A 25,761-nucleotide genomic window follows, 5' to 3' on the forward strand; every position below is an offset into this window, starting at 1 on the left:
GTTTTCGCGTTTGGTGAGGCAAGTAAGGATTTCGCCTTAACGGAGTACTGACACAAAAATTTGAAGGCGAGATAACTTGTAGGATAGATTTGTGTGGATATACACGCATCACCTACGAAATATCAACGGATAATATAGCCTAGAACATTTTTGAAGTCAATTTTAATGTGCGTGTCGCGCAAGTGCACGCGAAACGCGCCTTTGGTTTTCGTGTTAACAACCAACCGCCACCTGCGTCACTAGTTTGTGTTGGCTGCTACGATCCTTGCGAGCGCTCTCTCCAGCAGACCTTTTCAACGGAAAGAGGGGGAATATTTGCACGCGAGTACAAAGGCTGATGTGCTTGCCTCGGCCTTGCATTTCTGGGCGGTCACGCATGTTTACAACGTGAAAGAGGGGATTTTAGCAGCACACAGGAAGTCTTCGTTGAAAACAGTTGTCAACGCGGTGCTTATGAGCACGCAATTTTTTGTGTTCGCGTAGCCAGCTACGTTTACACGAATACCCCTCTGGGTCCAACCCCACTAGCTGCTCTTCGATATCGAAACTGGGACTGGGCGCAATAAAACCATCTCCAAATAATTAAAAAACGTCGCGTGCTCGAGCAAACAAGCTTCCCAGCAGTGATAAGTAGGTCATTAGCTACTCACTGCAACAGAAAAAAACAAGATGCAAAAATTTTTGTGTCAGAGCTCCTTCAAAACTCCCAAAGAAGGCTCTGCGTGGATATTTTTTGGCAGCTAACTCGGCGATGATCACATGTCGTTTCTTCAAAAATTGAGTCTCATAATGCGCATATTGAATGTAAACCGTTCGGGGCTTCCCGAAGCAATCAAGCTACTAGACTACAAATGTCTTCTCGCTTATTGCCTGAATTACTTTCCCAGTGCACTCTGAGGAGGGCCTGATATTGTTTAGAAGGGGGCGGGGGAGGGGCGCTCTTTAGATATTGTTGGCGGAGTCTACCCAATCTAAAGTTAAGCACCGATTGCATTGGTTAGGCCCAACGCCGAAAAAATCCATTTCCCCCTTCAGCAACTTTGGGTGTATAGCTCTGTGGCTAAGCTACTCCACTGCGGAGCATGGGGCACTGTTGTGAATCGCTGCCGCGGCATCGCCTCGTTAAGCCGGAATGCCAAGTATGAGCACGTTGTTATCCTCTCCGATGCTTGGTCGACAGTGCAAGCAAGGATCTCCACGAAAAGAGCTCCCTGAACACAGCGTGGTTGCCTTTGTGGATAGGAGCGTAAAGCCGTTCCAAGGAATCTCTACAAGACTCATGCGGGGTGCCGTGACCAATCGACCAGCGGCTTTTTCTTAAGTGCTCATCAGATGCCTTTCCAGCCATCCTGCAGGTGGTGTTCCAGAGAGGCATCACCACGTTTGGGAGCGCCCTTTCCACTTGTGATCACTGTGGCCTGCTGCTTGACCGATCATGGGTGTTTCTCCTCCCTTTGCTACATCACGTCACCGGACTCTGGCAGTTGAAGAGGCTGGAATTCAAGGATGCCCGTGATTGTCCGGAAAGGCAGTGCTATCCTGTAATAGCCGCTTTTAACCAGCTGCACAGGACTCGAAGATGGCTCTCTTAACTGTTTTTTATGTACCTTCTCTATTTTGTTTCTATTCTCCAGACGTCGAAAAATAAACAATTTCGCGACAACGTCCCCGCTTCGCCTCTGCCAGACGGTCATCGTTGTCTTCACATGCCCATGGTTAAGGCTACCGCTACGGCACGCTACCACAAGGAACCGGCGGTAGCCAGCTCTTAGGACGAGCACCGCGGGTCCCAGCAATGGCGAAGCATAGGTGCGACGACTCGAGATGCAACAGCACTAGGTTCGAAACATCTCCGCCAATCAGATTTATTTTGTCTTGTCTGATAGTAACCTTAGAATGATATGTCCTGGGCGATAGATGGACGAATGGATGGACAGAGAGGTAGTTTTCATGTTGAGTCGGTATACGAATAGTTCTTGGATGTGGGCGCAAAAAGACAAGCACGAAGGGAAGAAGGGCACACACACTGGGGCCAGCGTGTGTGTCCTTCTTCCCATCGTCCTTGTCTTTTTGCGCCCACATCCAAGAACCATGACAGACCAACAAGCCCGCATCGCTACCATCGATATACGAATACTTGCGCATTTAAAACCTGCTAGAACTCGTACACTCCTCAGCCCAGCGACAAGCTGAACAGGACGCAGGCGGCGGCCCTCAGACAACTGCAGACGCACACGTACCCCAACCCCGCACAGTGTAACAGGCTCTACCCGAGTACATACCCGACAAATATATGCAAGATCTGCCACACTGAGGTCGCCACATTAAATCACATGCTCTGGGACTGTGACAAAAATCCGGAAGGTGCTAACTCCGGAACCCTTCCGCCGCGGTGGGCCGCTGCCTTGCGCAGCCCCAGCCTCGGCGACCAACTTTGGGCTGTCCAGCAGGCCCGCGAGGCGGCGGTGAGGCAAGGCCTCGACGTCCCCACGTGGGAGACCTAAAGCCCAGTCGGCGAAAGCTCTGCCGGACCATCAATAAAGTTGTTACCAACCAACCAACTCGTACACCTCAGTAACGCTTTCCACGTAAATTACAACATTATCTTTTCTTCTCGGCTTTACAGCGTTCCTCTGCCTATTGCTGGAGTTTTCCCCCTTGACGCCTGCTCGAGCTGGTCTTGACGTAATCTGTATTGAGTGGTGGTTCAAATTGGTGGTATCTTTGGGACATTGGTAATCGATTTTAACTTTGACTATGGATGATGTCTCGGTTGGCATTTCGGTCGGTGAATGAAGGCCCCAAAGGAAAAAGTCACACCATCTCCCGCTAAAGGGGACCATGAGGCGATGCGAAGCAGTGTTTCGGCATGTATATCCCGCGTTTCAGAGGTGGAGTGGTGAGGGGAAAGGGGAGAGGGGAAGTGGAGAGGGGGAAGGGAAAGGAGAGGAGGGAGTGGAGGAGTGGATGGAAGATGTGGAGAGGGAAGGAGAGGGGGAGGGGAAGGGGAAAGGGGGGCGAGGTGATGTGGCGAGGGGGAGGGGAGAGGGGGCAAAAGGGGAGGGGAGGAGAGAGGGGAGGAGAAGGGAAGTGGAGAGGGTTTGCGCATGCGCAGTAAGGGTGGTCACGCCGCACACCACCACCACCGGATTGAACTCCGCTATAAGATGCTTCACATCTAATAATCACCCCGCGGCCGACGAAACGTGTCAGCTACGTGGCGGGTTTGCTACAACTTTTCGCAATGTCGAAATTTTGTAGTGTACGAAGTTCCATGTAGACGTCAAATGTGTTAGAGAAGGTTTTTATTCTACCATCGCCGAACATTTCAACAAAACCTCCATAGGAAACTGTTCCATATTTCTATCGTACCACCGGTACAATGAATTCGTATGGTTGAGATAGGCTTGCTGCTTACTGCAAGCCTGGTTGCACATCCCAATAGAGAAGAAAAAACATGGCTGATCCCCGTTTCATAGGAATTGGTATAACACCAAAGTGAAACGTGTGTTCACAGGGGTAGCTGAGCGTTTATTGTGCAATGTTTCGCCACAAGGACGAAGGAATGAATACTATAGCAACAAATTGTAATGTCACGCGAAGAACGGCAAGCAGCTCGGAACTTGCAGTACGCTCTAAAGCAGAAAGCATAGAGTTTCCTAAAATGACCTAGAGGGAACTCTGGCGCTGCGATCGTTCAGCCACCATGGGAATGATGGGTAGTACACGGATTTGCCTAGTCTTCGTGCTTGTGGGCTTCGAGCGCACTTGTGGCTTTGTTTATTGCTATGTTTTGGTTTTCTTTCGGATAAAAGAATGGATCGTTGTGAACTTCGTGACCAGATTTGAATCGGTGAGCCTAAAGAAGTTAAAGTGGTGAAGTGAAACTGCTGATTCTTGCTGAACTTCGTTTTGCGACAAAGCGGATGCAGGCGACGCGGAGCCAAACGGAGCCGAAAGAACGAAGTTTAGACAAATCCGTGTACTACCCATGATTCCCATGCTGGCTGAAGCGCGATGCATTGCAGCTCCCATAGACACTAGCGCCAGAGTTCCCTCTAGTAAGTATTGTAGGAAACTCCATGGCAGAAAGGACGCGCGAAAAGAACACACACAGGACGAGCGCGAACTAACAACCGTCACAATTGTTACTTCTTGGTGTGTGAGCATCGCACTCCTTCCGCATATGCGGCTCCTGCAGCAAGCGAAATGACATTCGTGGTCTCTGTAACGTGAACGGAAAATTGCGGTAAAAGCCACCGTTACTAGAACAAACTCATTTTCAAAGCTCCGTATCTCCGCCAGCGAAGGAGGGTGGTCCGAACGGCGGTCGCGAGAACTAACGGCGCTGCAGTCACGTCTTGCGCCACTATCGGCGCGTCGTCTGCTGCCACGGCGTAACGCGGCGGTCCGCAGCCCAGTTGCTCGCGACAAATGCGCGGCAACTTTCTAATTGTACTAGTGGCAAACGCAAACATTTTTCGTTCTTCCAGTCGACGTTCGAGCATCTCATTTGCGGACAACTTAGGTGGATATGCATAAGGTCGTCTGTATGCATTGGCCCGCGTGCGTTGCTCATTGATTGGCTAAGAATCGATGTTCGGTCTGTATTTGAGCTGCCTACATTGCACTTTACTTCCAAGCATAGGAGTTTCTAAGAGAATGAGGGTTTTCAGCGTAACTTTTTTATCACTACCACTACAATTTTAGCCGCTGCCGTTTTAACTAGACGAAGAACAACCCAACACGTTTGTAAAAGCCTTTATAGTGTACAAAGACTTACTCGAGATACAAAAAAAAAACGTTCTAGAACAATAGTGCTCATGTTGTCTGCAAGTTCTTAAAAAAAACTTTCTCGAAAAACATCACCAATGCTTTGCAATGTTTACAAGACACGTTTTCGCGACGGTTAAAGGGATACTGACCCAAAATCGAAAAATTTTACGAGAACTCTGTAAACGAAATCTCAGTGAGTGATTACATCAAATAGATGTCCTCTCTCAGCAATTTTTTCAGCGGATAGTTGTATTTTCGGTGTTTTTGAGGGCGCGCGCCGAGCCGCCCGGCCGACTAGAGTTGGAAAGCGTGACGTCACAACACCCGTCCCGGACAGCCAGCCGGCCGCCCGCAGTCTCTCCAAACGCGCCGTAGGTAAGCGGCACCTCATGAATACGAGTTCTGGTCCCTCCACCTGCGAGTAATATAGCTCCGACGACGAAGAGAGTTCGAACATGCGAAAAAAATCGCAGCATATCCACGGGGTGAATGATGATCAGTGGGGCGAAGCTCCGGAGGCAATCATCGCTAAACAGTGAAACTCTTCCGTGAAATTCGCCCAGTACATCATATAAAGAGTGTGAAGCACTGTGCATATATTAAACACCAAACTTCTATTGTACTGTTGGTTTACGTGGTCCCTTCATTATCACCGCTTTGTGATCGGTGAAATGCAGGGAACGCGTCCGCTCCCGAGCGAAAGAGAAAGCGCGCCAAGAGCGACCGCGTTCCCCGCTCGCCCTGTGAGAATTAACGGCAAGGCTTGAGGGAAGACACGACGCGCGTAGCGTTCCTCTGCGCGTTCCACGACGCGAGGTCGGTAGCATGCCCAACGAAAGCCAACGGAACGCGATCGTGCAAGTGCTCCGACTTCGCGAACAATGCACGGCGGTTACTGCACATAAAGCGCCCCAAAGCCAAACATCTTGCTCAAGGTGTGCTTTGCGTTTTTCGTAGAAATATTTTCTTTATCATGTACACTAAGACGAAAAGTTGAAAACTCACTAAAGTATATCGCCCGCAAAGTATGTCTTTTAGCGTGATTAAATCAAGGAACACTACGATGTCTTGTAAATTATATCTAGTGAATTGCTAATCTAGTGAGCAATTCATTAAACTAGAGCTGGCTACATACTACTACCACAAAGGAGGGAACGACCCATACCCTAAGGAGCTTCGCCCCTAAAACATAATCGCTTACGGTTACGAGCATTCTGCGTCTAGCGACGAAGAGGAGCAGGCGGCCGTGGACGTGCTGGTGAAACAGCCCGGGCCAGTAAAATGGTAGGCTTTTCTCTAGCAAACTCAATGTGTAGCGACAGTACTAGGTAAAATGATATTACATAGGATGCAGATGGCTGGTTTAAGCTTGGGTAAGGCAGAAAAGCAGTTACTACGCCGGAATCGTAGTTTCTCGCTTGTGTTTACATATATGCTGTCAGTCTTCGAGCGCTGCACAGTTTCTTCCTGAGCGCGAAGCACGCCAGATGCAGAATTATTCAGCCGTTTGATAGCTGTGTGCTTAGGGCAGATACTCTCACAGCCACGCTATAGAAGACAACTGATCGAATGTCAGTGTGATGCTACTCTAAGTCTCGGTAGCGTATAGGTAATCGCCTGCATTTCGTTTTGCTGTTCTATTTCTGGCGGCTCCTCCAGACTGGGCACTAGGCTTTGCGGGACGCCGTGCGTTTTTTGGGGGGACTTGCGCCTTGGCCCCATACATTTTGGCTTCGAAATGTGGGGTGGAAGTGTTGGGAACAAGCGCGGCACGGCACCGGGTGCGAGTTCCCACTTTCCACGTGGGATCAAAACTTCTTGTACCGCAACAACAGGACGATAGTGCTTTACAATGTCGTCACTCTCAAAACGAACGTCACAGTCCTTGCATTTCTCAGTAAGCTTTCTATCTTTGCGATGCAAAGCTTGTTCACACCTCTTGAATTGCGTAGGGTCTTTTCTAGGTCCGAAGAAGTGTCGTGAAGCGGAGTCGTCGTTCCGGTAGCCGCTCTTGCAGCCCGGCGGTAAGCAAGTCGGCATACCGCACCGTGAATCTGTTCGTCCTCGTTACGCTTCGTACATCATGCACGTGTCTTCGTACAAGACGCTAAGCCTGGTCAAGAACAGTCGAAAAAATAACGAGCGAACAAAGCGCAGACGTAGCTGTAACCCATGTTCGCTCAGCAAAGCTTCAATTTGGGCTAGTTGGTACGGCATAGCAATGTAGATGCACTGAGTGAAGCACAGACGAGAAACGTAACAAGGGACAGGACTAGTGGTGCGCAAACTTTCAACTATTTATGTTCGCAAAAGCACGTCAAAGATATACACAAAATCACTGAAGATAACAAGGACTATATTGCAACGTGTTGTTCATGGAATCAGGTCATTCTGGTGCTATCATGCCCGCATGTGTATTCCTAACTAATCTGGCGGTTGTCAATCAAGTTAAATGCTGCCTCACTGAGGGCAATAGATGCAGAGCTCACGTGATTGTGTGATTTAAACATGAAAAATGCCTCCATGATTTCGCGTGTTTTTTTAGACCTGGGGTGCTATTCTGGACATTGTCAAATTCCGCCATGTTGATGATTTGATTGGTCACGCGAAGTCGTTCGCATTGTGGCGCTGCAATGGCGTTACGACACAGGAATCCGCGATGACGTAACGTGCCAAAAAATAGTAAATTTTTTCAGAAGCAACGCTTCGCCGTACTCTGTCATGTAGAAATAAAGGTTTGGGTGAAACAACGAAACCGAAATATGGTACTGAGCTGTGCCTACGGTCAACTTGCGGTTTATCGAAACTACTGCTCGCTTGACGAAGAGCCGCCATGTCTGCAACACGATTGGCATTGCACTGATGGCGCCCATTGCGTCACAGGGTCTCACTTTTTGTAGCGTCAAATTGACGTTGCGTGACGTTGCATCCTGCCAAATTTGCAGCTTAAAATGTGAGAACGATGAAGTGCCCAAAATTGGCCGTCATATTGTTGTAAATTGAGTTGCTTGTTCGATGTGCAGCCTCACATACGTATGTGTAGATCTCATTCCGTGAGTTAATTTACAAGTATGTTTTCGGTTAGTAATATTATAAAGTGTTGTACATGAAGCTTGCTTGTTAAAATAAAATGTTATTGTTTAATTTGGCTTGTTCGAATTTGCGGTTCTCGCCGCAAGAGAACGCTAGATAAGCGAAGAAAAATGGCGCTGCCCTTTGTTGTGTAGTGGCTGGAGCTGCAGGAAGCATCGCGAGTACCGCGATGCTTTTGTGATGACCGATCAATTATTTCAACTGTGGTGCCGGCTGACGAAGGACACTGTGCGATGGCTGTGCGGGGAGCTTCGCCAGGACCTGGAGAGGCGGCGTACGGACACGAGAACAGCCCCGACCGTTGTTGTTGTTATTGTTGAGCTACAAGTGCTTCACGCCCTTCGCTTGTTCGCCAACGGCAGTTACCACGACGCGATCGCGAACAATGAGGACGTGGCGACGAGCTAGTCCAGTGTGGGTCTCACGATTCATGCTGTCATGGAAGCGATCGTCGAGCGCCTCGGCAATGAGTGAATTGCCCTCCCTGCTAAAAGGAAGGCTTTGTCCACATAGATGCAAGATTTGAAGGCTGCGTTGAGGTGGTCGACGACACGTTCGTGTGCATAAGTGCGCCGTATGAAAAGGACGATGGCAACAAGGCTGCTTACGTTTGCCGCAAGAACTTTTACGCCCTCAGCGTCATGCTAGTGAGAACAAATTTCATCTTATTCAATCTCGCGCATGCTGTTAGTAGAATGCAAAGGAGGAACGTGAAAGACAGCTTTCGCCACTCTCCAATATTTTAACGACATTTGCCGTGGCTCCAACTGCAGTGATAGAAAAGAACGCAGTAGTCGCGGTAAACGGAGTTTCCGTCACTATTTAGTTTTCGCAGGGGTGACGTGACACCCTAAAAAGTTCATCGAGCTTCATATTTGTTCGTGGCAGCTTTTAAGAAAAATAATGCATCAAAGGAAATCAAACGTGCTGATTGCGCTCTAATTTCATAAACAGTGATATGCAGACATGCAATAACTGCCACATATGAAATGAAAGATACAGCTGTCGAAGCTGCGCTCCGAAAGCAACTCGAGAGAATTAAGTGCGTTGGACCACACAGTTACAGTTGTTCTGCATGCAGCTGGTTTTATTGCTGTTGCCGACTTCCTTCCAAAGCAAACAACACTCTGCAGGTATGTGACCAACCCTGCCGATGACTGCCCTCGCACTCGGGGCCCGTGCACGACGCCTTTATGTGGAAGACATCCACCGTGAGCCAGGACTGGGCAGTGGACAGCCGTGGCCAGGTTGGTGAATAGCTGCTTGGTATGCAAGCGTGAGAATGCTTGTGCGGTGTCTTAGTGTAGCAAAAACATTATTCATGGTAATTTTATTACACGCTGCATGGTTCTTAACTACTCAAGTCTCTTTGTCCAAATTTCTGCCCCGTATGTTATTACTGGCAGCTACCTTGGTCGAACACTATCTACTTTAGTAGCACTCGTCTTCCCTTGAATGAAAATTCTCTCATGCACACATTTGAGAAAACAAGTCATACTGAGACCCGAGGCGGCACACAATAATCCGACTTGCTCTCAGTGTATAACTGCAACTTGTCTTTCTATGGTCATGGGAAAGACTACTAGTGCAATAGAAAGGTCAAGCATGAAATAAACTTTCATGAAGAGATTGTATGATCCTTTATTATAAAGTGGTGAAATAATAAATAGTAAGCACGCGATGATACAGAAAATGCTACACTCTGAGGCAATGTTAAAAAAAAGAATACATCAAATACAACTGCCATAGATGTTGTACATTCATAAATGCATTTATGTGTACAAAGGACAACTTGCATAAAAAATACAAATAAGCAAGCACAGCCATGTGCTATATAGCAATAAAATAAGTCAACTGACAACTCAAAGGTATTTCAGTCATGGTTCATAAAAAGCACTAAAAACAACTCAAACGGTTGCAAAAGAAACCTGCTGTCACGTTTCATTGACGGCCAAAGCACAAAAAAAAAAACTAAGGGAAACCAAGCCTTGAGTGCGCTGACCGTCTGCAGCCGCACATCAGTCCCATGCAATCAAAAGAAAGCACAACACCCTTACCACCAAAGAAGATGCGCCTTCTGTCACTCGCCCCTTCCTCTCTATGAAAGAAGTTAAGGGCTGCAGTTCAGTAGCTTCGTTGTCATATCTCGTGACGAAGGAATTGAGTTGATAATGCCATTTTTTCGTTGGAGCATTTCAAAAGCCGTAATTACGTAACCTAACCAGACAAGCAATTCTGTGAATATGTCTAGCTGTAACAAAAGGAAAGCAGTGCATATCAGTGACACGATGTCTTCGAAAAGTTAAAAGAAGTGAGAAAGGAATAGTACATATTCATGTATACATTCATATTATGCTAATTGGAACACTGTCCTCCACAGGTGATAGTGCATACTCGCTTCAACCTTGGCTGCTTAACCCCATCCCTGGAGCACATCCTGCAGAATCCTCTGCTGCCCGATTCCACCGCACCCACTCTTCACTGCGGTGCGTCGTATAACTGTGCACTGGAGTCCTCAAGGCCCACTTTCGGTGCTTGCAGAGGTACAGAACACTGTACTATGGCCCACTCTTCACGTCGAAGATCATCGCAGTTTGTGTCGTGCTTCACAACCTCGGTGTTTGGCAGCAGCTGCCTGAGCCAGACGACATCCCTTGCACTGAAGAACTCGAATGAGAATATGCGGACCTTTACAACAACAATAGCGACGATACGGCTGCAGTAGACATGTACCAGGCGGGTAGGCAAAGGCAGGATCATGCTCTGTAGTGGTTCACAGCTGGGCACGACTCGATGTAATGGGGTTTACATTCCTGCGAGATGTGCACAGAAACGTGAAACACAAGCAGCTCTTGCATTGTATTCGATTCTATACCTATCCCCTGTACTTTTGTTCTTGCAGGAATTGTATTCTGACAAAAGCTTCATTGTGTTCATTCATTGAGAGCATGCTAATTGTACCAAGCAGTTAGGCAAAAGCATGCTCAAATTCTGCCGCAAATCATAGCAGGACTAGTTTGTTGAGACCATAGTGACTCTGTAAACAGCCTGTGTTATTTTGCAGCAGTGCATGCAACATTGAATGCCATTCCAGAGCATTGTTTTCAGCACTTTATTCACAATGCGAACCCATGTGATGACTGTACGAGTCTGGCAGGTGTGTACAAAAGCTCTATTCATGTAGTGGCCACTCGTACATGCAAGAACACAAGCTTTCTGTGGTTGGTAATCTATGTAAGCGCTTATAAGCACAAAACGAACCAGTACCGACAGGGGCAACGTGGGCACAGCACTGTGTAGCTACTTTCTGTCCTGGTTTCTCTGGTGGACTATAAAAGTTTACATGCAAGAGTAATAGATGATATTTCAGAATGTATTGTGAGTCAATTGATCTTCTGTCAATTCATCATTGTGAGTCAATTCATCATCCTTGCAATAATAAAAAGCAGTCAAGTTGTCTCATTGCTTACATCATTGTCTTATCATTCACTGCTGCCAACAACAACAAAGGATGCCTCTAATATTGTACCAGCCAGTTCTGAAACCAGCACATCTGCATAAAAGACATCTTTTTGAGTGCAGTTTGTGCACTTCTTAGTGTTGCCAGTCCAATGTAACATCAACTGCATGAAATACTACAATTCCTCTTCTTTATCTGTGGCCATTATGCACTTCTTATCCGTATGTTGTAAGCAACGTGGAAGTACCTTCCACAGTTAACACCTTCGGAGGTGCATCACTTCTGTGGATTGAGATTCGCCTAGAGTTTATCTTTCAGATTCAACTGATCGCGCGTAACGTGAGGTCCTGAAACTTAACTCTTATTGCTTCTGCCTATGTATATTTACATGATTGCAACTTTTACTTACAGTAGTCCTTACGCATCCTCAGCAAAACATATAGCACCATCTTAATGATCACGACAGTTCAGGAAGATACTTCGCGCATCGGAGACGTTATAAATAACTCAGCTGGCTGTTGGGCTAGTTGGCACATTACTTAAGATAAACTAGACGCGGAACAGCCACCGCAACAAGAAAGACAGAAGGAACAGAAGGGGCATTATTAATACTTGCAATGCTGTGCAGCTCCTTATCTCTATACTATCGGCAGCGCTTCTGGACGCCGCGGGCCCTGGGAACGAAGGGCCACTGCAGCCCAAGACGGGGTCGACGCGCATACTTGTAACGATGCGGGCGTCGTCCACCGAAACGTGCGTCGCCAAATCGAATGGCCCTCCGCCTGTTCTCCTGCAATAAGCATGTGCATAGCTGAAACGTCAACAACACCCGAGTGAAACGCAAGCTTACCTGACTGCACCGTCATTCCGCGCCTCGAGCTCGAGCTGCCGCCACTCCGGCGGCGGCCTGCTGCTGGGGCCCAGGCGGTAAAGGCGCTCTGTCATCGTCTGTCACGGCTCCCATCGTACCTTCGGTAGTAAGTCGCAAACCACCCTCCCCATACGGGGACGATCGGTAAAAAAATGCAACATCGCGGCCCACTGTTCGCGATCTGCCGACATAAACACAGAACACCTACACAAAACAACCAGCGAAATAACGATGTCGGCAATGTCGACGCTGGCTTGGCTGGCTCGCTTATTGGCTAAAAAAAGTTACTATGGCTTTGTCGCTCATCTCCAAATATGGCGCTAAATTGCAGACGTTATCGTCTGCTTCACAACTTTAAAACTAACAACTTCACTTTTCTTTTATTTTTTTGTTGTTGCATTAACAATTTCAGATACAAAATAGTATTTACTTGCACGTTTCTTTGCATCTTATGTCCCCTGCACGTCACGTTTCGCAAGCATTTCATGCGTTTGCGTCATCATTGTGTACACGTCACGCCTACGTCAAATTTGACAGAAAATTGGCGGAAGTCCAGAATAGCACCCCTGCAATGCGCCAACGTCTGCGTTTGGTTAAAAATGGGATCACATCTGCATCTTGCGCAATGAGTAGCTAAGTGCCCTGGTGACTGCAGCACTTCTGTGGCGTGCCTATGTTCTCTTAATCTTGTGTTTATGCAACGCCCAGTCTGCCCAATATAGCATTTTCCGCACGTGAGCGGAATTTTGTAGACTATGCCCTCGTCACATTCTAAATATATGTTTACATGTTTGATGGTGCATTTTTTCACGAGCGTAGTTTCGGGGGAATCATTAACTTGTTTGCAAAGGCCTTTAAGCTTCAAAGGGGCAGACAAAACAACTTGAGCGCCATGCTTTTCCCCAATCTTTTTGAGAGCATGGGAAGTCCCTTCGCTGGAGCCGACATTTCAAGAAGTTGACTTGCGTTCTTCAGGGCCGCGTGAACGTTTCCTAAGCATCATGTGAGTTTTTACTACGGCTTATCAGTGCCTCTCTACTTGTGCGTGTACTGATTTGTTGCTGGTTTTTTTTTTGTGTCAGTGAAGGTTTAGAGAAAGAGAATTGTTTTTCACGACGGGTAGTCACTGGTCGTTCGAGAATGGCGACCAGGGCACAAAACCCACCGAGATTAAAAGCGAAGCTGTTTAAGCTTGATTTCCAGCCGTGGCCGGCGACCGCTCAAATCTCGGCGTAGCTATTCAAAGCGAAGTGAAAGCGTAGCATAGCCACGTATAGTATAGTATAGCAAGGGGATGAGAAAGGGAAGTGAGGGTGAGGAGGATGGAAATCAGGAGAGGGAGAGGCTAAAGCATACTATAGTAATGTATACTATAGTACAGCAGAGTATGGGAAAGGGAAATGAGGGTGAGGAGGATGGAAAGGGGGAGGGGAAGGCCACCAGCTCTGCTATTTCCTCAGTCTTCGTACCACTGGTGAGTAGCTACCCCAATTTTTTCTAAATTTATTTGGTATGAGTTCTTGCTGCACTCCGCGTTCGCCTTCTATTGTCCTCCCTTGTAGGAATTGTTGGCTCGGTTATGACGCAGCATAATCACACGAAACCCGCCACGGGCGCTTACGAACGGCCTTCTGAATGAAAGCAAGATTATTCTTTGGTGTGCCCGTTTTACCTATAAGTTTGCCTTCTTCACGGGTATTTCTCGCCTAAGTGATCTCAAGAACGCCGAGGCGGCCATGCGAAGAAGTCTAGAAACCAATACTGCTGGAGTTCACTTTTTGACGAGAGGACTTGTCTGCACCCCATTGTCGAAACGGTGGCTGCAGCAAGATTTCGTATTTGACGATTCTTAGCCACTACCCACTCCAAGCCTGCAACTTGCCCTGAGCTTCTATCTTGTTCTGACACCTGAAAACGGTGTAGGATGAAGAACCCTAAGAAAGCTTCCCCGCATCGCACTCCCGTGTTGCCGGAGGCGACATGCTTGGCGCAAGCTCCGCCCGGGCGCGTCGTTGCTTTGTGTGTTGTGTGGGAGCTGTTAATTGATACAGCGCCGAGGAATAAATAGATGTTTACGAAACGCTTCGCCGACGCTCGAGTGGATTCCCGGCCTATGTCATTCCGCGAACGACGGGGTCCCCTCCAGCACCACCACTTCCGTCGCCGCGCTTGGTAAAGCTAAACATCCGGGCGCTGACGAACGCTCTTTATGTTCGATGTGCTCCTTTGAGATCATGGCTCTCGCGCTCGCTATGAGTCTAGCTTTTCGACCTCTGCTCCTGTGACTCGGGCACGCTTGAGCGCGCCATGATTTATATATCTTCAAGTTTTCAGCTTACGCTTCTCGCAAACCGCATGACTCCTCGTGATTCCCAATTCAACGCCCACGCAAGTAAAACCAGGGTCACATCATGTCGACTGGCATAAGAGGAAATGCCATTTTGCGATATTGGTTTTTGATTACGTGATGCGCTTTTGGAAAGCCCCAGACCCTAGACCATGTTCTAATGTGCTGAAAGCAGAAAGGCGAAACCATACCCTGGAATACGGCTGCTACTGTATGTATTACGGTGACTCACAACTAGTAAATCAGTTCTACTGAGCGTGGTGGAATGGCAATTGCAAAGGAAAATTGCCATTGACATGTTTGTTGTATAAAGTTTCATGGAAATTTATACGGTTTCTTGGGAAGAAATAGCCTCCTATTTTACGAAAAATTCGTCCTCCTCAGAACCCGGAACCAACACCCTTCCGGGGCGGTCGCTCTTCCAACTGGCCTAATCAGCAGGTTCAGGTAATAAAACGAACACCCCAGAAATACGTTAGTACTGGGTTCGAACCCGGCACCAGGACAAATTTTTGTCCGCTGTATTGGAAACATTTCTTTCTGAGAAACGTGAATGAATGCCCTTACAGCTTTTTGTAACAAACTAGTGGATGGCAATTTTCGCTTTCACTAACAATTCAATAACATTTCTTAATCGCACTAATAAGCCGACTTTAGGGTGTAACAGAATAAACTCTCACGTGCATAAACGCACAGTTTGTGAGGCATCCAGACAAAGCAATTCCCCTCCTCCCCCTCCCCCACTCTGCACGCATAAAATCGAGCTTTTGTGCGCCAGCATTCTGCTTGGCGCTCTCTGGTGTGCGGTGTGCGAAACCTTCATGAAGGGCACAGTCTTTTTGCTTGCTGCGTCTTGCATTTTTGAAATCCGTATTCGCACAGAGTAGCAAAAATTAGTGCCATCAGCAATAAATACTGACACAAAGCTTTCAATGAGACTCGCTTGGTGAGAAAACCACGAGCCATTTTATTCTAGCATCTGGCTAGCTTCTCAAGAGATGTCATTGGAATCTCACGCGTTCTGGTTGGAACCGGTATTTTGTCTTCCGCCTTCAAGGAGGCTTTTTTTTTTCACGCGCTCATGATACGGTCTTACTCTCTACAAGTTCTCACGTGAGCATTCTGCTACGAGTTGGCTTTGTCGACGTTATATCTCACAGTGACGCCAACACCGTATTGTAAAATGAAAATACCTCGTGACCAGATCATTAAAATCTGCTAAGAATTTATCCGTAATAAAATGTCGACACCATGAGGTCAAACGCGCGCACTGATAGCGGCATTAAGGTGACTGGCACGCAACAGGATAGCGTGTCACTTTACTCGGCTAAGGTTTATAATTGATGAAGTCTTGACGCATGCCGCCACACAAAATAAAGTTGGCCCCATACTTCTACTCAGTATAGCTGGTGCTGTCAATTTTTGAAGAGCACGGTTATGATCCCCCTTGTTTTGGGCGATAATAAGGCCACGGTAAGGCCTCCGATGTTACATTTCAAGAACAGCTTACTCCTCATCTTTACTTCCGGAAAGCCAGGGACCAAAGGTAGGTCATTGTGCGAAGCACGCCATCGCTTCATTTTCATTTTTTCATCGGTTGGGAAGCGTACGTATAATAACAGAGAGCTGAGTTAGTTGGTAAGTATTCATTCTGAAAAGGCAGGGCGTGCAAGCACGGGGACAAGAAAGAAGTCACGACATCACAAAAACGCGTTTGTGGTCTTGTGACTTGTTTTGTGTCCTTGTTTGCACGCCCTGTCTTTTTATATTGGGAAGCGTATGCATTTTGGACTGGACCATAAGAGGGGGAGGGGGCGGAGGCCCTGTGATGAAACTTTGCCCTTTGCCCCCCCCCCCCCCCCCTTCACCTAATGGGGAACCCTGCGCATGCCTACGGATACCGGCTTAATCGACAGCGCCCATTGTTCATAAAAGGCACCCTTACATAAAAAGACAGCACTGGACACTTAAATATCATGTTAGGCACGCTGCTTTTCGTGCAATTTGAATACGGCTTGACTGATGCGTGTTTTCCTTTTTTTTTTTTGACGTAATTACACGTGAGGACAAGTTAGCTCACCGAAAGGTCGAAAAAAAAATATCTCAGTCTACTTGAAAGTAGGATATCACCTATAGTGTTTTCGATGGTCAAGAGATTGCGATGAACCTGAAATGTTTATATTGCGCGATGGAATGCGATTCGATCGTTGATGGAGGGGGTTCGGGGATACAGGTTGTGAATGAGGTTACAAAAAGACGGCAGTTCTGCAGCCCCGAAACGGAGCGTGGTGGCACCTTTTCGGAATGTTCCACATACGCTTTGCCCCAAGAGAGAGAACGATGTACTATGCACACAACACCGTATACACGATTGATAGTTCTGTGGGGATCTCATAATTTGTTCATCAGGCACAGACCTGAGAGTTCTTGCGTTGGAAGAGACATCACTGTTATATGTAATGCCGGCTGTCGAAACTCAGAAAAAAATTTATTTTTTTTAATTTGCTTTCCAAAGACCATATCACATACTTCACTGTTTTATTTGGGAGGGAGCCGCGCGTCGGAATAACGTAAAAGTCACATGCGCGCACGCATTACGTAAAAGCCGTTCCTTGGAGGATCCCCTACTATGCTGCAACACTTCAGTTCTTCATCTAAGGTACATGAACAATGCTACCCGGTAATACATCGCGAAGCGAAATAGAAATAAAGAGATCACGTGACCATGATGCAAACCCTCGGCCGCCAACACTTGAGAGAACCAACGTCTGTGAGCTGTTTGCGTACGCTGGTCCAATCAAAAGGAGAGACAGTGTGTTCTCTTTGATAGTGAAGCCCGCCTCCTACACCCTAAAAAAGAGAGTATGTGTGACTCCTTTTGGTGAGTCCTGACTTGTCACGCATATAACTCCTTTTAAAGAGACACGTCAACTCTCTGTGGGTTCGACGACTCTGCAACGAGGTTATAATGATGTAGAGAGTTAACTTGTCAATTAAGCAGGGTCATGTACGTGGAAAGCCAGAACTCTAAAAAAAGAGTCAAGGAGCTCCTTTTTCTTTCATAGGGTGTATGAAACATCAAGGAAAAAGCAAAAAAAAAAAGAGAAAGACTGCTTCTCGGTCTCTTGACTGGGGCAATACGAAGTTAGTCTCCGCTCTGTGGAGTTTCCATGTTTTTTGGATGGCTTATTGCTCTATCATAGAAGAATAAGCAGTCCTGAAAATAGTCAGCCATTTTTATGCACACACACACACACACACACACACACACACACACACACACACACACACACACACACACACACACACACACACACACACACACACACACACACACACACACACACACACACACACACACACACACACACACACACACACACACACACACACACACACACACACACACACACACACACACACACACACACACACACACACACACACACACACACACACAAACGGGCCGTTGTATAAACGACAGGCTTCGTGAGCATGCCAACAATGTAAAAAACAAAACGGGGGGATGGCTTGCAATTCATTGCAATAGTTGTGGCTGTATTCCGGAATTTCACAAGTGCAACATAATCGCAAATAGCAACAACGAAATGTCGCGTCTCATTATCGAGGCTCACAAGATCTCGGACTTAAAAGAAAAATGCGTCAGCCAAGCGTCCATCTCACTTTCCGACAAGGAAATCGCGTATCTGTGTGGCACAACACGTGTATATTGATTGGACCGTGTTGTTAGTATGTACTTGCTGCCATGCGCATTGAGTTTTGCCAGGTGTATAAGGTCACGTCGCTCTGCTAATAAAATTTGTTGACAGTGTGCGCTCCGTGTGTGTCTTTTGTGTTCCCCGTCTACGTCTTTCCGCGCAACAGTTTACGATTATGACAAACCAACAAGCCCAAGTCGACACCCTCCTCAAGCACATAATACCTTACAGATGTGTAGCGGGTGCCTCGCTTATCCGCAGAAAGACGAATAATGGCGCAATGCGTGCTGTCCTACCTCACAAAACTTATTATTTATGGGGCATTCGATACCTCGCGGAAAGCCAAAACTTCAAACACAGTTGGCCTTGCCCCAACACGGGGCTGCGCTCAGAATTCGCATGAGGCAGTATCGTAATCGTCGGTGAATTTTTTTTAACTCGAGAATGTTTTATACAGGGGTCCACAAAGAGTTTCGTGACGTATTTCTGTGTCGAAAATAGGTCAGCAATATGAACGCCATCAGATGGCAAAGAAAAAAATTAAGAAAAAGTCCCGTTGACAGGACTCGCACCCACAACCTCTTGTTCCGAGACGATAGCTGACGGGCGTTTAGAACACTGAGTTACCGCCTAACACATAACGGAGGCTACATGAACGCGCCTTTTATTTTTCACACTTTCCTCTCACAGTCGTCTTGGATGGATGGATGCTATGAGCATCCCATTTATAACGGGGCGTTGACATGTGTGCCACCACGCTCGAAAAAAACCGAGAAGCTTCCTTGCCTCCGCAATTAACTCCGGCAACGCGCCGTTGCGACGACCGTCTCATTCGGCGCGTTTCCAATAGTAGAAGTGTAATTTCGCCGACGCTTTAACACACCGCGAGGTGGCGGCTTTAGCCCAAGCCTCGTTCATAGCTCTCCGACACTCGCCAGGTTGTCGCACCACGTTCCCCGTTCGCGCTGTGAGAATTAACGGCCAGGTTAGAGGGAAGACACGACGCTCGACACGTTTTCTTTGCGTTTCACGACGCTTGGAAGGGGTGCATGCCGAGTATCAGTGTTTACTATGTGCTTGTTGATGCCATCTTTGCGCGGGACTCTATATATGCGGTGTCCAGGTATATCTTTACAACTTCAGCTACCGCAATTTTTTAATTCATGATCATGGGCGTTAGTCGTTGGTGCGGAGATGTGCCACTATGCGACAACGTGGGTGCATCCACATCAAGCCGTGCTATATCTGTCAAACAACAATAGAAATTGTACAAGTTCTCATATACCAACGCACTATAAACAATCAACTACACTCTTAAAAAAAGTTGTAGTACTTACTAACTTCGGTTTACTAATCACTTGTCACATATGTATTACCCTGTTAGTAAGTGCGGTTAGTAACGGGGAGGTTAGTAAGCGTTACTACCCTCGCCGTTACAAATGCACTTAGTAGCGGTTACTACCCTTCTCGTTTCTAACTAGTAAAATATAGGTTCTAATGGTTACTACCACAAAAAAAGTAGTTACCGTGAACCTTTAGCCTCACGAATCACTTGCTTTTGTAACGGTAAAACTCGCGAGCATCAACATTGCGATATATCATTAGGCAATTATGCCCAGAATGTCATGAATGGAAACAGCACACATACACAACAACAAGGCTACGAGACACTTATAATTCAGAAGCGGTTCCACGAGTATTTATAGCCCTACCTCTGGGGTACGCAACTGGTGCCGGTGAGCAGCTAAGCTTCAGGATGAATAATTTAGGTTGTGCGCCTATATTTATATATCGTACAATTTTGTTAGGTGCGCGAGGTAACGCAGCGTAGGACTGTTAATCAAGCATAATAAGACAAACAATAGGTTATATCTAATTTGCGTAATATCGCCTCAATATGGCCTAATATACAAGACCCAAGACGGGGCACTAAGCTTACTAATATCGCCTCAATGAACTTGAATGGATCCCCGTGGTCGTAAATAGGTTGCAAAAAGCTCCTAATAATAACTTCTAAAATTCGTTTAATAAGTTCGTTTAACCGGCGCATGCAAAGGTTAGTAACGGTACGCAAGACGTAGTAACCATTGCAACTTTTAAGTGTCTGCTAACGTAGGCAGTAAAAAGGCAGCAAAAAGTTAGTAATGGCCCAAGAAAGCTAGTAACAGCTGCTGTTACTAACTTTTTGCTCGTGGTTACAAGCTTTTTCCGAACTTTTTTTAAGAGTGTACTTCTGTGACGACACGTTTCACTTTCGTGTTATACTGATTCCCAGGACGGAGGGATCAGCTATCTTTTTTACTAACTCTTTCATCTTTCCTTCTGACTCGCCCAATTCGACACGGCGGCCCATCCTTCTCCCCCACCCACGTCTGCGCACTTGCCCTTTCCTCCTCTTTTGTTTGGGTTGGAGAAAAGAGTACGAAGCATATACATACAAGCGCTAAGTTAGGCAGTTGCAGCCTTGAAGAAAAAAGTCCGCTTGTGGAAATCTTGTCTCCAGCGACACCCCGTGTTCAAGAATTTGTCACATTTTGTCAGAGCAGCATAATTTCCACATCCTTCAAAACACAACATTCACAGCCTCCAAAACACTACATTAGGTATACGTTGAATGAAACTCTGGGAGTTAAGGTATCGAACAGCCCTAAAGTCGTGAGAGATTGCGCTTGTTGGCGCTCAGCGAAAAGGCTTACATGAACCGTTTAAAAATATCAGATTTCTAGCACCCCACAGGAAGCCGTGCCGGTGTAAGAGCTGCGCACTACTGTTATTGTCGAATAGATTACTCAAATTTTATGAAACATCACCTTATGTGTCTGGCGCTTTCTCATCTGAGCACACAGCATAAGCACGTATTAAATGCTTGAAGCTGAACAAATGCAAAAATTTGGACGCCAGATGAACTATCATAATGGTGAAGCACCAGAAAGAACGGGGACTTTTGAAGAACATAGGCCAAGGTGCTACTCAAAAGTCTCCGTTCTTTCTAACGCTTCACCATCGTGAACGTGTACCAACATGTCCAACATTCAGTCCAGATGAACTATTGCTGTGACATCTGCCCGAAACTTTGATGTCCATATGACAGTGCAGTTTCATTTGCGAAACTTGAAATGCAGACAAACACAAGGAAAGCAACAGACTCGATGAAGGTTTATTTACAAACTTGAAAGTAAGACAATACTGTACATATGGTAACATCGAAAGGCAGGCTCCGCGGTTGGTCCAAGATGTCCTTTGCATTGCTTAAGCGCTACCGTCCGCTTTTTTCATAACATTCATGCATACATGACGAACATGACCTTCCTGTTTGCAGGCGCATATATTCAATACACAAAAATATTCGCACAAATGTTAATGGAAATATCATCCTACTGCCCTGCTTCTCTAGTAAATGTCGACCCAGTTGCACTAGGCACAATTCGAGAGGCTATATATATATATATATATATATATATATATATATATATATATATATATATGTATATATGTATATATATACACACACACAATCAAGAGAGAAATGCTAGGAGGTTACCCGAATTGAAGCATCTCGTTTGCTATCCTACACTAAGGGAAAGGGAAGCCCGCAGAATGATATAAACAATGGCGGATAGAAAAAAACTAGAGCATACAAAAAAAAGAAAAACTAAAGGAAGGTGAGTGATGGGAGGATCATAATCTAATAGTTCAGTACTGCATAAACTTCAAGAATGTTCACAATATTTCCGATAATGGTCAAATAAATCAACGGCGATTCACAGCTCATTCGCTATTTGTTCTGATCCTGTTGTAGTGGCAAGCTGTAAATTTATTTCCACTTGAAAGCTTTCTAATAAATTAGTATTAAATTTCTCACGGCCTATATTATTGGTACTTGGGAGAGTCATCCAGGAGTAAGCAATTCAGTGCGTGTGGTCGAAATAGTTGCAATAGTTGAGCTTTGGCAACGAATTTCACCGTAAATGTTTTCTTGTTTTTGGTGAAAATAAAGTTCTGTGATTGATTGATTGATTGATTGATTTATTGATTGATTGATTGATTGGTTGGTTGGTTGGTTGGTTGGTTGGTTGGTTGATTGATTGTTTGATTGATTGATTGATTGATTGATTGGTTGATTGATTGATTGATTGATTGATGTGTCCCATTATCTAAGTGATAATTTCACGTGCGATAATTCAAAGTGAAGAGGAGCTGCTCTCGTCGCTGAGTGATCGCAATGACTACACCGTTTATTTTTATCACAGCAATATCATATACCGCGCTAGCTGTCCGACCAGTACCCTAATGTGTATATAGCGTTAAAATATGCGATCACTGTGACAGTGGTGTTGCCTACAGGACTTATAAAAGCAGCATCACAATGATTTCCACTTGCTTATTCAAAGGTTCCGTTTCTCTGCGATTAAAATAAACCCTGTTACGTTGAAGTAACATCTCGTACCCGTTTTCACAGTTCCTTGAGTATCATGAGGTCTCTGTTGCCTTAAAATGGCGCTTCATGTTGATTTGAGTTTGAAAAGTGACAGGCGTCGATGTCTTGAGTGCTCGGACGCTTCAGCCCAGTGGCTAATATACATATGGCGATGAGTTCAGGCTAAGAATCCGCAGCCTGGACGTGTTCTATGGGTACTTTAAAGGGCAGTCTTGGAGTAGTTGAGGGAGCTTAGCCAACGAGGTCAGTAGTAGCCACCGCCGTAATGTCCTCCACCATAGTGTTCGTAGTGGCCCCCGCCGTAGTGCCCTCCGCCGTGATGATGGTCGCCATCGATGACAACTACTTTGCTCCTCGAGTGATCGTGCTTGTGATCGTAGTTGACATGCACATGCTTACCGCCGTGGCCCACGTGCTCATGCGTATGAACTCTGCAAACAATAAGCGAGAAGTCACTTCCATATTATTAATGTCTGAAACACCTCGCATATTTATGCTGGCGTTCAAGTATGCAGCGTCAAAACATGGCGATCACTGCGTGTACCCAGATCCCAAAATTGAATTTCGCTTTTGGATTACACACACAAAAAAATACTTTTGTATACGTGGCTGGCAAGTGGGAAGGGGAAGGGTCTGTTGTGCGGCGTCTCATTTCGCAGACCGCCTATTGCTAAACGGGACTTTAAACTGTAATTGGAAGTGAACAGGAGAACCGAAAGCGCTCGGCATCATGGTCGCTTTGCACTCGTCTACATTAAAAATCGGATATCTGAAGAACTGTCGTGTTATTTCATGGAATGTGGTGTGGACTGCGACTCGGGAATATGAAAAGCTCGTCCTCTCTCCCTTTCTGCAATAAACATCTCTCTTAAGCACTCGAAGTTCGCCTACGCGCGTCAATCCCAATAGCTGTGATTTTGAGCACAGTCATGCAAAACTCAATATTTGGCGCCGCAAAGCTGGTACTTCAACTCCTTTTAAGAAAAGTCACGCAAGGTGAGCGAAGAGAGTGACATTTCTGCAGCAACGCACAAAACTTCGTGATTCTTCACGAAGTTATTGCTAAGGTCAACAATTTATGCTTTCATCCCAGCAATTACGATTGTGAAGGGTTTCACACTCACCTGACAACTTTTGGCTACTTTTACTATGCTTGGCTCAGGTTGCGTGCTTATTGGCGAATCTTTTCAGTCATTTCAACCGCGCCACCCTGGTGTGGCTAGCGGTCATTAACACCTTCATCAAATTTATCGCTAATGTCCTCCATATATAAAAATGCAGTAATCGCCGTAACAAGAACAATCAGCTCTTTCATACACTTTTGTCGCGTTGAAGAACAATACAACTTTATAAACATGGTAAAGGCTGTTCTTTAGCGACTGCCCAGCGACAGATGCCTTCGCAAGCCTCGGCACATCACATTAAACATGAATCAGTTTGGCATATCGAAAGCGGAATTCGAAAAATCTCACTTAATTGTGATGTTTGTTACATTGTGAACTCACTAAATAGTTACGAATGAAATGTTTGAATGACTGACTGTTTCATTGTCCTTTCGTTATTTTTGCCGTTTTATGCCGCATGCCTGCTGAGCGGTATGGTCATATATACATGTATGGTTACCCTACGTTCTCGGCAAACTGCTCTGGAAGCTCGGGCTAGAGGCAGATATATCATCACTGTCGAGCTACTGTGCAAACATTACGACCGCACATGCATCGTTCTACGGCTGCCCGTCCGGGGCATAGATAGGGGACGCCATAATGAGCACGCACCCCTCCAGAAATGTCCGCCTGCCATGGGATACATAGCACAAAATTAATCTCAATCACACTTGCCTTCCCTGTCCCCAGTTTGGATCAAGGATATGCCCCAATGAAACAAATTTCCGGCTACACCACTGATACCAGAATATGGGTAGCACAAAGGTGAGAAGAATAGAGTAGCTTACGGCACAGGCACCGGGTACGGTATGTTGTACGGTACGAGCTTGGTGTGTTGCACCTTCTTTTGCAGCGGCACCGGTATGGGGATGAACGTTGTTCCTCCGGACATCAGCAGCGCCAGCTTGAGCAGTTTCTTCTCCGAGCTTGGAGCCACCAAGAGCACTGCCACTAGCAATGCCAGCAAAGATGGGCCCGTTTGCCTGAAGGCCATGACTTGTTTGTGTGTGTCCCTGACCGCCCACAAGGTCTCCAGGGAAGGAGGACGCGCGTTTTATAGGCGGCGGAGACGCCCTTCCGCGCCGAGACCAGTGGCCGACTTCCTCGCGCCGGTCGCTGGACCGCGACGCACGGTGCGCGCCCATCCAGGGAGGGGTTCTGCGCGATCCGAAACGTCCACAGAGCACGCGGGAAAAACAAAGAGCGCGCAGAAAGTCGACAACGATGATGCAGAGGAAGCAGGAACACATGGTACGGCCGGGTCGTTCCGCCGGAGAAGAAAGCTTGCTCCTCGGAGCACCCTCCTGCCTGTCACGGCCGCCGAGCACGTGGCCAACAGCAGGTAAATATGAAGAGGAAGAGACGAAGAAAATGAGAGTGCCTCAAAAAAGAAAGCAGCGACGTGTTTGGGTGAACGCGTTTTACGCCGCTGCTGGCCAAAAAAATATGTAGAGCCACAGAGTTGATGGGACGCTAACTTGGACCTACCAGACGCGTTATTTAAAGAACTCACTCATTTCTATTACAACGAAATGGACATTTTCGCGTGCGGAGCAAGGTACCGCGTGGCTGAAGAAGTAGAATGAGCGTTAACGCGCCTTTCGGTCGGCTTTAGCTAAGAGAGAAGGATGGATTAATAAAAAAATTAGGGTTTCCCACCATTGAGGATTGCTCTGTCAGAAATGGTGGCGTGCGATACTTAAAATACGAGCAGGATGCTCAGCAATGTAATTTGACCGTTCTTGAGCTAGAGCAAAACAATATGCAGTCTCTGATAAAACACGTGGAACGAATTATTTTAGGCCCCGCAGTTTACATTGCGTAAGGTTTTAATATGATGAGTGCACCGTTTCTGCACGCTCTCGAGCACAGTAATCTGTGTGTAACGTTGTAT

The 25,761-nt window shown here is 46.5% G+C and overlaps 1 protein-coding gene across 1 annotated transcript; it reads right to left on the reverse strand.

The window, feature by feature from the left end:
- Positions 1-22,919: 22,919 nt before the first annotated feature.
- On the reverse strand, positions 22,920-25,032 carry LOC119397846 (zinc transporter 7-like). Its single transcript, XM_037665191.2, has 2 exons — positions 24,656-25,032; positions 22,920-23,135 (listed from the first exon to the last, which is right to left on the reverse strand). Exons 1-2 carry the CDS (start codon positions 24,859-24,861, stop codon positions 22,949-22,951), a joined length of 393 nt encoding a protein of 130 aa, XP_037521119.1. The 5' UTR covers positions 24,862-25,032; the 3' UTR covers positions 22,920-22,948.
- Between the last annotated feature and the right edge of the window lie 729 nt (positions 25,033-25,761).

The sequence above is a fragment of the Rhipicephalus sanguineus genome, chromosome 6, assembly GCF_013339695.2.
Source record: "Rhipicephalus sanguineus isolate Rsan-2018 chromosome 6, BIME_Rsan_1.4, whole genome shotgun sequence".
NCBI classification, from domain to species: Eukaryota; Metazoa; Arthropoda; class Arachnida; order Ixodida; family Ixodidae; genus Rhipicephalus; species Rhipicephalus sanguineus.

Bases quoted from the DNA above. Each gene is read 5' to 3' on its own strand.
- LOC119397846 (XM_037665191.2), bottom strand. From the start codon at position 24,861: ATGGCCTTCAGGCAAACGGGCCCATCTTTGCTGGCATTGCTAGTGGCA. The intron at 23,136-24,655 runs GTAAGCTACTCT...TATTGTTTGCAG, and splicing joins CCGTACCCGGTGCCTGTGCC to AGTTCATACGCATGAGCACG.